The sequence below is a fragment of the Prinia subflava genome, chromosome 7, assembly GCF_021018805.1.
Source record: "Prinia subflava isolate CZ2003 ecotype Zambia chromosome 7, Cam_Psub_1.2, whole genome shotgun sequence".
In the NCBI taxonomy this organism is placed as follows: Eukaryota; Metazoa; Chordata; class Aves; order Passeriformes; family Cisticolidae; genus Prinia; species Prinia subflava.
In genome coordinates this window covers 25,649,803-25,661,553 of record NC_086253.1, presented here as the reverse complement: position 1 = coordinate 25,661,553, position 11,751 = coordinate 25,649,803, and the positions used below count along the sequence as shown (strand labels likewise).

At 39.3% G+C, this 11,751-nt stretch overlaps 1 protein-coding gene across 4 annotated transcripts in view; it reads right to left on the bottom strand.

Annotated features, from left to right (window-relative positions):
* Window positions 1-4,184: 4,184 nt before the first annotated feature.
* GABRB1 (gamma-aminobutyric acid type A receptor subunit beta1) overlaps window positions 4,185-11,751 on the bottom strand; it is a 121,496-nt gene continuing 113,929 nt past the window's right edge. For 3 of the 4 annotated variants that reach the window (XR_010080955.1, XR_010080956.1, XR_010080957.1), the window contains one exon: window positions 10,602-11,715. Coding sequence is in view for 1 of the 4 variants with exons in the window: in XM_063401877.1 (XP_063257947.1) it covers window positions 6,788-7,141 (354 nt within the window). In the remaining 3 variants the exon portion in view is untranslated. Of the gene's footprint in view, window positions 7,142-10,601; window positions 11,716-11,751 lie in introns of those variants that run through there. The other variant, XM_063401877.1, reaches the window with a different exon arrangement.

Genomic DNA, 11,751 nt, shown 5'->3' with positions numbered 1-11,751 from the left:
TCAAAATTATATTTCTAATAGGGGGCATAACAACACCATGTGAGGGGCTTGGGGGGACAGGAGCACCAGCTGACGAGCAGGTGAGAACAGGCAGCTAAAACACAGCACTGCATTTGAAACGTGGGTCCTGACCTTACATCTCTACAGAGAAATGTCAGGTGCATAATGGCCTCCAGCAGAGGAAAAGGACCAAAAGGAATGGAGACGAGAGCTTGCTCTTTGTACTGTCTGTCAGAAAATGTGGGGTCTTTTTCTGTCTTTGCTCAGAGAATTAGGTACTTCTGGAACAAGCACGGTCTCCTGTTGTGACAGAGAAGGCATTTGTGGAGACTGTACCAGACCAGATTAATTTCAAAAAGCCAGAGCTTTCACAAGACCCATTACACTGTTGTCATCTGCAGCTACACTTTGCTGAATGCAGGTAGACGTGAGCAGATAGCAAATAGGACAAACCTGCACAGGACAGAAGCCTCCGAAACAAGCTCGTGGCCAGGAACACGTCTGTCAAGTGTGCCCAGCCATGCTCCCTCCTGGCATCCTGAGGAGCAGCTGGATGGGGGAAGATGTTGGCATTGCATTTCCACACAGAGGTTTTTAGAGTAGGAAGCTCTGCCATGCATGTCACAGCCCCTGGAGAAACAGTATGCTGGGACCAGAGTTAAATAAAACTGCACCAGTAACAAAAGCTGAGGAGAGTTTATGATATGAGGAGCCCCACTGATAAAGAAACCTGTGCCTTTGACTAAGAATTAGGCCAAAGGTGTGAGGGTTTAAAGAGATGCCATTAGCATTAAATAACTGAGTTTTCTCCTTGCTTATCTGCTTTATTTGCCTATATCTGTATTTTCCTACATTTTCCCATGTGTCAGCTCATTCTAATTAACTGGCTACAGCATGTGGAATAGCTTTGGAGTTTGCACATCCCACCACACTCACTGGTAAACATTGTTCCCAGGAAATGCTGCCCTTTTGGCTCAATCTAAGAACATGGGTTCCTATTCTCCCAGTCTTTACCTGGCAGAGCAGCTCACTTCTGGGTCCTGCAGTGGCATGGGCAAAAAAAACCCATTATAAATATAAACCATCATAAATATATTCAAGAAATCTCTCTGCTTTTGCAGGTACTAAGGAGAGACCTCTTGAGTATGTAATTTACACCAGAAACAAAACTTTGCACGGGAGGCTTTTTGAACCAAAAGTTAACAAAATCAGTACCCACAATATAATAGACACACTGCAGGAAGTTTTAATTTCACCACATAAAATGCACCTACAGAAGTTCACGTTGCATAAACAGACCTGCAATTTGAATCAGAAAATCAGCATATCTTGATACAAAATATAAAAGTGAATTATAAAAATAATGTTACTTGCTCTCTGCTGGCATGCTTTGCACTTTTCTCTTTTTCACAGAAACCACTTGATTTCAGGAAAAACTTTTTTTTCATATCAACCATGTCAGCTTTGATCTTGGTATGCTAAAGGCAACCAGAACTGCATCTGAACAGCAAACTGTCAGTATGGAATTGACTATTGTTATAAAACTGCTTTTGCAACAAAGCAATTATATATGCCAAGAAGCTGTGTTTGTAAAAGATCTAAATAAGTCTGTAGAACATTTCTGAGTTCTGAAGCAAGCCTTTCTGATGGAAAACATGTTGAGACATAATTATGCTTTCTTCTGAAAGGTGGTTTTAAGAACCAGTAACACCCTATCCTGAAGTATGCACATTTTGCTATTATTTTGATTTGTGAATTAATACTTATAATGCAGTATCAGCAGTAAAGGGATTTTTTCCCTTCTAGTACTAAAGAATGCTTTCATAATTGCATCAAGATAGTCCATAATTATTTTTTATCTCTTTAAATTAACCTCAATTACATTTGGTGGTATACACTCTTTTCTCTGTAAAATTTTGTTTAAAGCTGCTTTAGAGGTTCTCCAGAAAGACCAAATGACTCCTACCAAAACTTAGGAAAGGAGGCAAATATCACAAAGATTCATTCTTTGGATTTTTGCAGGCCTGTGTGGAGAGAACTACACAGAGAAGGCTCTGGCTCTTTTTAAGCATGGGGTTATTCAACTGGTTTAGCTAAGTATAGTAATGAAAGGCACTGGAAGGTGTGGGGATTTTTCTAACTAGGAGCTGCTACAGTTCCACAGGGGCTGCTTTGGTGATGCACTACCTCGGGAAGCATTCATATAGATTAAATCATTTTTTGATGGCTACAGTAATTTTTGGGGGGGGGGGGGGGGGGAAGGGAGGAAGACATAGGTTCCTGATCTGCCATATTTCTGTTGATCCTGTTTTAAATGGGAGCCAGAGCAACGTCAGATCACCTAATGAGAATAATTGTTAATGCTATTAACTTCCTTTGTAAAATCTAATCGTGAATTCTTTACCTATGCTGAAGTCTCATTCAGCTCTTTCTTGAAATGATGATTTGCCAACTTTGTTTCAGAAATGTTAGCTACAGTATACAACATTCAAAGTTTCCTCTGAAAATCTAAAAAAAAATCAGGTAATATGTTGTCAGCTAGATCAAAACAGCAAATGACATTTCAGAGATAGGAACAAGGAAACTGGTGTGTTCACAGATGTGACTGAGATGGCTGGTCTCACTGAAATGCCTGGTCTGCTAAAGGAAATCATCTTTATTACAGTTTTGGCAGTGTAATTGATTTTACACTTTTGCATGAGACTGTGCAGGTACAGAGAGCCAGGGATGAGTTACAAGAAATTGGTCAGAGATGATCTCTAGCAATTTGAAGTGCTTCTGCTGCCCTGTAATTATTTTAGTTCCTCCTTGGTATTGATACTCAAATGCTATTGGACTTTGCAAAAAAACAAAGTGTAAAAGAGTGAGTACCAGGCCATTTCTTAGATTGTCACCCGCATGAGACAAGAAGTGATGTTTTTATAATTCTGGGAGACTCAACATTACTTACAAAATACTTGAGAAATACACGTCAAGGAGCAAACAACATAATTAGAGTGGACTCTGCATTCCAAGGCAGTAAGTAGACCAAAGTCAGCTGGTGGTCTTTTTAGAAATGCCAGATTTTTCATTTGTCATTTAATTCTTTCATCCTGTGCAGAGAAGAGGGGCAGATTAATGTGAGCTTTATCCCCTTCTAAGCTAGCTGCTTTCTTGAAACTTGTAGGAACGTAGTATCTCAGATCCTTACTGCTCTTTTAGCTTTTGGTTGAAATTATAAATGGATTCAAATATTTTTGGGACACTCCCAGGTGGGCACACAAATATACACACAAATATACACGCTCAGGGACAGTAGACGCCTCAGGAAACCGAGCCAAAAACTGCTTCCAGTAGAAATTGCATGAGAGCTGCACAAACTGCATGGGAGTTTAGCTAAAACCTAATTAGCAACAGGACCTTATCTATGCTGATCTTGAAGTCTCAGGGTAGGGAAACTACTGAAGTACAACAGTGAGGGAACTTAGCATTACAGCATTACCTTTATTGCATAAAGCCAGCCAACTTACTCCAACCTACTGATGGGAAGAGATTGTGTTTCTTTTGTACTCCTTAATTCTTAGCTCCAGATGGCAATGTACCTGTGTAACCCATAAATAGACTCATTTTGCCATCCCATGCCACTAATAACCTCTGCTTTTTCTTGCTGCCAAGCTATTGCTCTCAGGTGAGAAATGTTTCCTTCTGCTTTTTTCTCTAGAAGTAGTTGTACCTACAGTTGTGCCTCTTGCCTCTGTATGTGGTGGGGTTAGCAGCAGCAGCTAGCTCTTGGCCCTGCTGCCAAACTTTGCACCAAGAGCTGGCAGCTGTTTCCTGACTCAAGGTCGTGGCTTCCAGCTCTTGATAAAGACAGGCATTGGAGTGTGCTGCTCAAAAGGGACTGCAGGGCTGGGATTTAGATAGGCACCATGTGTTCAACGTGTCCTGGGGCAGAAAGGTAGATCCTCCTCTTCTGGAACATGCTGTTCTTAAGGAGCTTTGCATGTGCTCTGCTCTTGTTTTGTTAATGGTTTTTACTCTGCTCCACACTTTTTTTTTTTCTTGGAATTGTACAATGTAACTGCTTTTAATCCATGTACCTATAAATTATGCCAGAAGTATCTGGCTGAACCATAAACTAGAAAAATATATGTATGCAGATGTTAGAGGCCTACAAAAACAAAACCAAAACCAAAACAAAACAAACAAACAAACAAACAAAAAAGCTGAAGACCAGTAAAGCTGATCTTTGTCCTTGTAATCAAAAACAAAAAATCCATTTTTTTTAAACCCAAAGTATTTTTTTGATGTCATGTTGGACGTTGGCTCTTCTAAAATGTTCACTGCAGCTATAAGGAGAGGTTGTAGTATCTCTTCACTGCTGCATCAGCTAGGCTTAATTGCTTACCTGAAGTCTGTCTGTGAATATCTTTGGGAAATCAGGTAATACAAAACACAATGGTTGTTGTATTTTACACTAGAAATCTGCAGAATGCATTACTTTCTTTGAATTACTTTCTTTGACGTAGTTTTTGCATACAATCACAAAGCAGGCAAATTCAATGGCTCATGGACTTGCTCTGTAAAGTCTCGTGCCAGTTCAAAGAGTTCAGGACTATTTAATGGGATATGTGTTTGCAATGGACTGCACATATGGTCCTACTGCTGTCTCCTTCCTGGTGCTATTTTTTGCAATTATGGAAAGTTCAGTTTGCTAGACATCCTTATATTCTCTGTATTCTTTATTTAACAATACCAAAATAATATTGTTAGTTTCCACTGAAATATTCTTGATATAAGCATGGCTTAACTATGGTTAAAAACTTAATCAAACTGCCCCATGTGGGATTCTTGTTTAAAAATTATTTGGAGTTGTTTCAGGGAGGAGATAGGCAGACATAGCCTATTAACAAGAGGCATTTATCTGAATTAATATTAGTCCTGAATCACCTCAAGTTGTACTTAGTGGCTGATTAATCTTGTAAAATTGTGCAACTCTTTAGTAGACTGGAGGTTAAAGGTTGTAGCAGCAGAGGGATGACACCTGGGGAGACCACCATTGTGCTCCACTGAACTCAGGATGAGACTGGGACTTTGGAGCCCACAGGAAAATGGATAGTTTCAAAGACTCCCTTAGATTAGCAATGTTAAATGCCTGGTTTGCAGCCCTATAATTTTTGTAGTGAGTAAATTCAACCTATTCCCTTTCTTGTTTGGTGATTCTATGATTCTACCTCATTCTGCAGAAGCCTGCTGCACAAAGAAAGGGAAGGGGCAGCAGGCTGTGGTCTGTGAGAAGGCTCAGGTCTTGCACAATATGACAAACCATAACATGTAGGAGGGTTTAATTTATTATTATGTTCTGATTAAAGAGATTTCAATGTCAGTTGGCAATAAGATCATCAGCTGCCCTTACTGCCAGGCAATGAGAAACTACTGAAGAGGTTTCCCACATCACTTTTTTGTTTGTATCCTGACCAATGTTTCTTTCTGTACCAGCTTCCACAGGTAGTACCACCTCAGTACCTACATAGACTCTGTTGGCTTGTATGTCTTGACTCTCCTAAAAGTATGAAATGCTTGCAATATGAAAAAAGATTAACTGATAATAGTTTCAATAAAATGCTATATATAGGCAATATAGTTTCAGTGCTGTTAGGAAACAACTGGCAAGAGAGAAGGGAAGTGGATTTAACATAGATCAAAGATGACTGACCTATTGCCTGTCAGTGGCATGGATGTTGCTGGCCCTTTCCCTGTGACTCCTTGGCTGGAGTTGTGTCAGGAAGCAGGCAGCCAGGTCAGAAGGGGAAGCTCCTTGGGAGGAGTGCACCCAGCATTGCCAGTGTGCTGTAGGGCTCAGCTGCATCTCCTGGTTCTCAGTGGAATAAAGAAATCTGAAGGAAACTGTGTGCAGAAATTTTCTCAGGTCCGTTCCCAGACATCTACCAACTTCTGGGAGAATGTTGCAATTAGCAGCCACAGGAAACCTGGTGCCAAGAAAATCTTGGCCTGGGGTATCCCTCTGAGTTGCTTCAAGGAATCAATGTGTGTTTGTTTTCTACTTTTTAATACAAAATTACAGATGGCACAATTCTTCTCATAAATATAAACTTTGCTACTTTGTGGAAATAACAGAATTCCATTGAGATCAAATCAGCTGATTCCTTGCTTGGAAACTTGGAGGTTTCTCTCTGCTACCCTTTCCTTCTTTTGAAGATCTCTGCCTCTGAAAATGTTATTTGACTTCTCCTTGAGTGATACTTCTCAAACACACTATGGAAATACTTCCCATTATAACTATTATATTTGAAGTGAAGCATGGTGCAATAGTTATAATCCTTTAAACTGTAATTTCTTCAAATTTCTCTATACTCTAAATGGTGAGAGACAGTGACATAGATACTATTAGTAGTTTCACTGTGTTGTTTGGAAGCATGCTGCTGTGAGGTGCCAATATGTGATAAGAAACACAGTGGGACACATTTCCACTTAAAAAAAAAATTATATTGGGCACAGAAAGGTCATGGGTGACGCATAAACTTTGTAGAAATCAAGGTAGAGCGATTTTTCTCAAGATGCTCCTTAAGAGCTAGTCTCTACTTATCTAATGTAAATGTTGTGACCCTGGATTTATGTTGGGTTGTTGGGTTTTTTTTAAAGCTTAAATCTAGAAGTGTTCCATGGCAGAGTATCTTACGTGGAACATGGAACATCATAGCTACTGCAGTTCTTCAGAGTTAATGAAACTGAGAATGAAAAGAAACAAGTGTAATTATGTTAGTCTGTGGTAACATTATTGCATAATTTAGTGGACATAATACAGCCAGTAAACAACATTGAAAAGAATAAACATGATGGGAAAGACCATTCTGGACCACTTGTCTATCAGGTTAACATCAGTCAAATCAGGGATTTTGACTTTGACTTTGATCTGGGATGTCCTCCTGCGTAAGTGTCCTTTTCTGTGGAGCCTTTGCCTGTCCAGAGCACTCCTGCTGTAGAGGTCCCTGCTGGAGGTGCCCCTTCTGTACTGCAGGTTGGCACTGTCATACGTGTACGCGGCGGCTCGGGGGTCACGCAGGCTCGTGAGCACATCTGAGCTGCCAGCGTCAGTCCGTGTTTCCAGTGGTCTGAGAAGCATGTTTCCATGGGCATCCACCTGTGTCAAGGAAGGAACGTGGATTAGAAAAGTTCCTCAGCCAGCTCATGGTGTTCCCAGATGTGGCTCTAGTGGCAAGGTGCTCCTGGTGCTGCAATGACAGCCCTGTCTGGTACAGCATTCACAAAAGTGAAAAGACATCAGGACACTTTCCTGACTACTGTGAATTACCTATTCAACATCTAAGCACCCTCTATCCTGATTCGGCTTCTTGGTCTTGTAATTCAGTTAATTGTCTCGTCCTCTGTGAAGTAAGACTTTTGTAATTTTATCTTTTACTTGGATCATGGCCTTTATGAAATACTGATTTTTAAAGTCTGGTGACTGGCCCCTGAAGCTTTCACATACTCAAGGTGAAAAGAAAATGTTGCTGTCTCTGCCCATTTTAAAGAGTTTTCGACTGTTTTAGTGCTGCAGGTTAGTTTCTAAAAGTTTTGTAACAATGGGTTCATCATATGAAGAGCATGTGGATACATGTGTATTTTATCAGTTATTGTAAAATACCCGTGATGAGAATTGATTTTGGGCAGTTACTATATTAAAGGGATGAAATCATAGCATGCCATTAACTTGTACATGTGAGTACAGAATAATCCATTTTATTCAGTGAAAACTTACATTCAGTTACATTTTTATGTGTTGGTACCAGAAGCAGTTGTTTCCAATATGCTTGTCACTTGATTTGTGCTATTAGTCAGAGCACTGTTTTAAATAACTAAGCAAAGAACTGGAAACTGCAACCAGCACGTACATCTGGCACCGACAATTATATATATGTATATATTAAATATTTTTGTATCGTCTTCTTTTGTATGAGTATAGTTAATCATGAATTTCTGCATTGCTTTGAAATGTTCTCCTTTTCACAAATCTTTAGTTTTCTACACGTTTGTAGTAAAACCTATTTGAAAATTTTTTGTGGTATTTCCAGGTTAACTTCTGACTTCCGCATAAAGACTTAATAGATGTTTCAAATTCACAGATATTTAAACATCCACTGTAGCTCATATGAGGGAAATATACATCAGAAGAGAGGTCTCTTAAGTGAAACTTCAAAGTCTTCACATTGAGGCTTGAGTATTAATGTTATTTTTGATAAAATGTGGTATTGGACCTATCCAAAATTTATAACAAACTCAATCATGTCTGTGGATGCCTTTATATCAGGGAATGAGGTATTAATTATAGACAATATCTGGTCTTGTGAAGCACCATTGATATGCAGTGCTTTTTTAACACTCTGAGCTCTACATTTTTAGTACAACATAGCAGAACTAGGAAATGATATAATAATCTACAGCAAATTTGAAGTATGTGCAAGAAAAAAATCCAAACAAAACACACAGGGAAGCCCAGTCTTTGTGGGTTGCTGCAAAAGAAAGATGGGACCAAAGAAAGTTTCAGTTCCACCTGGTAATGGGGAAGATGTTCCTTCCCATCACCAGGAGAAATCTTTGCATCATAAGTGACAGCATATTTGCACTGTGCCAGACTCAGCACTTAGTAACTGAAAGCAAAGCAGTGAAAGGACTATTTGTACAAAAGCCACATAAGAGAACTGTGGGGTAAAAAAGCCTTCTATGTGAAGTAATAAGTCAGCACAGATAGAAAATGCACTAGTCTGGTTTAGAAATTGATTCTACATGTGCTGAAATGAGCATTCAGTGGTAACACCCCAGTTCCCACCACTGTTTTGGTGGGAAAAGCTCACATGTTCTGGGTTAGAAGGGACAGCTTGTCACAAATCAGCATGGTGTTTCAAATGTTTGCTTGAAATATGGGCTACCCAGTTCATACTTTTTAGCTCAGTTCTTCAAATTTAAGAAGAAAGAAGGTTTAAGCTATGGTCTCCTACTCTCCAGAGGACTGCCACAACTATGAGACTATTCATTTGTTCTGAAGATCTGACTTTTTTTTGTGTGGAAAAACCCCAATGATCTCTGAGTTGTCTCTGCATAAATAGATTTTTTTTTAGATTCTCAGAAGTTTTGATAGGTCAATTGATAGGTCAATCTTTTCTTCACAGTTTTATGAAACAGCTCTTTGAGCTATCTTTGATTACATAATCTAATGTGTAAGTTAATTGACTTCAGTGTTATAATAATAGTAACAATAATGCAAGCATTATTAAGCAGTTATTATGACTTTTCTTTTGGGAAGAAAACTTGTAGCTGCCTACACTCTGAAGTGATTCACAGGAATCTTTCTTAAAGTAGTACATCCTGACAATTTATTATGAGCCAAGCAGTGTCTGAATTCCTGCTCTAAGCATTCTGAATGAACCTGTTATTTTTAAAATTAATTTAATTTAAACCATTTTAGGCAAGATGATTTGTATGTCATGCAGCAAGTTGGTCTTTGCAATTCAGAGGAAAGAGCCTTACACTGATCTTGACTAAATTATCTCATGGAAGCATAAAACATGTTCTTATGTACCTGGTCAAATGCTCTGTGCAATTTCCCACATAATTAAAAACCCTTTCAGTATATTTTGAAGTTCACTGCAAAGTATTAAAACTTTTATTAAAACTCAGCTATCTCCTGCTGCTGAGCCAACAACTGTGCTGAAATTGTTCTCCTCAGATGGGCTTGGTTCATTATAGTCTAATTGTAATACCAACTCACACCTCCCTCCAAGGTACGACCACCCCTCACTGGGCATGGGCTCCGTATTTTATTGACTCTAAGAGTGAAGCCAGAGAATTTGACACCAGTCAGTAACAAAGGTGTGGATAACTTGAGTCACTCAAGTTCCACCTAAATGTAAAGAAACAGGATACAGATAAGTTGAGAATGGGGAAAAGTTAGGGAAGACTCCACTGTAACTACTGGCATCAGTCGATGGGCTGAACCTGTCTTCTACCCCATAGGGATGCCTGCTGGGTAAGAATCACCCTGTGTGAGCTGAATACCGTCACTGGGGCTTAGCGTTTGTCTGTGCATTGCTTTAAATATGTTTTGCAGTCAGATGCTATCACTGGCAATCCTTGAACCTTAACCTGTCACCATTTTTTATTAATAAACATTGATATCCCATAAGCTGTGAGTCCTTCCCAGGTGCTGGCTGTTGCTGCCAGTGGGTAACATACTCAAACAAAGAGCAAAACCCACTAAGGGGTCATAAGCTGGGAAGACCTGCTGAGGAGTGTCCCTTAGGCTGTCCCTGACTAAGCCAGCCAAACCACCCTGTGAGCCACCAGGGCAGTTCAGTGAAGGGTCCCCCTAAGAGGATGCTGACAGACTGGTCTGAGCTCTCCTGGGGCACTGACAGACAAATCAGACACTGAGGGTTAAATGAATGTCCCCACACTAAGGGGGATGAAACCCCCTTTTTTTCAAGTGACACTTAGAAAATTAGTTTCCTGCTTAGGATCATCAAATGATGTTGTAAGTGTAAAAGAGTCAAAGTCATAAAAAGAAATCAAACCAAAGCAACAGGCCTGTATTGACCACATAAAAAGTAGTCAGACAGGGAAGTGCATGTTAGCATTCCTTGACTGAGAATGGGTTTCAAATGCTTAGTGCTGTCCGGAATGAATTTTTATTTTTCTTTTTTTTTTCTTTTGTCTTAACTGTTGGGAGGTAAAAAGTAAGAACACCTGTTTTATCTCAATACAAACCCATTGTTTTTTCCTCTTAAGATGAAAGGCTCAGGGCCATGTTATTCATACATGTCTTATTGGAACAAATGCTGCAATGTTACCACAATCTGATCTGCAAAGAAACAGCTTATGCTCAGCAGGGCTATACTAATTCACAAAGAGATTTACTTGAAGATTAAGATATTTGTGTGGTTATGTGCTTTCCTTCTTTTTCTCCTTCCAGTAGCCACTGTAGTGGAAAACTAAGTTTTCCTGGGAACCTGTGGCTGGTCTCTGGCTTTCTATCCCAAGTGTTTAATGTTTCACAGGAAACTTGAAAGGAAAGTATGATGCTATGCAGAACTGGGGGGCCAATCTATCACTTGCCTTGTATTGTCATTTATGAACCTTTTGATGGCATAGCCCCTTTCCCACTCACACTGTGATTGCATCTACCCTTTTTTCATACTTTCATACTTTTTTCATACCTTTTTCATACTTTTTCATACTTTCAGAGATATCTTCTGTGTAATTACTATTCATGTTGTAATTGTCTGGAGAAAGAGAAGCAGTTGCATTCATGGACTATCTAAATATTTTCTTGCTGGGTAGTTTTTTTCTATTTATCCACAATTATGGTGATGTCAGTGACATCTAGCTTTGACAAATGAACAAGGAGATATAAACAGTCTTCATGCTTTATTCAGAGAAACAGAAAGATTGTTTACTACAATTTAATTTTTTTTGTATATTAAAAATAAAAATGGCATAAATTGTGAAGCTGGAGAGACTTCATATCCATCTTCAGTCTACAGAGCATGGAACAGCCACCTATGAAAAAGCAGTTCCATTTCCTTTTTCATCTTCTCTGTACTGCTAATATCGTGGTCAGTTTGCTGAGTGTTGCTCACACATCTAAAGCTTGTGTTAGCTGGTGAAGGAATTGGAACTCTTAGTCTTTGGAGTTGTATGTCAGATGGGAATGATCCTCACCTGGCACAAAGAGATAAAGCACTGTTACATATCTTC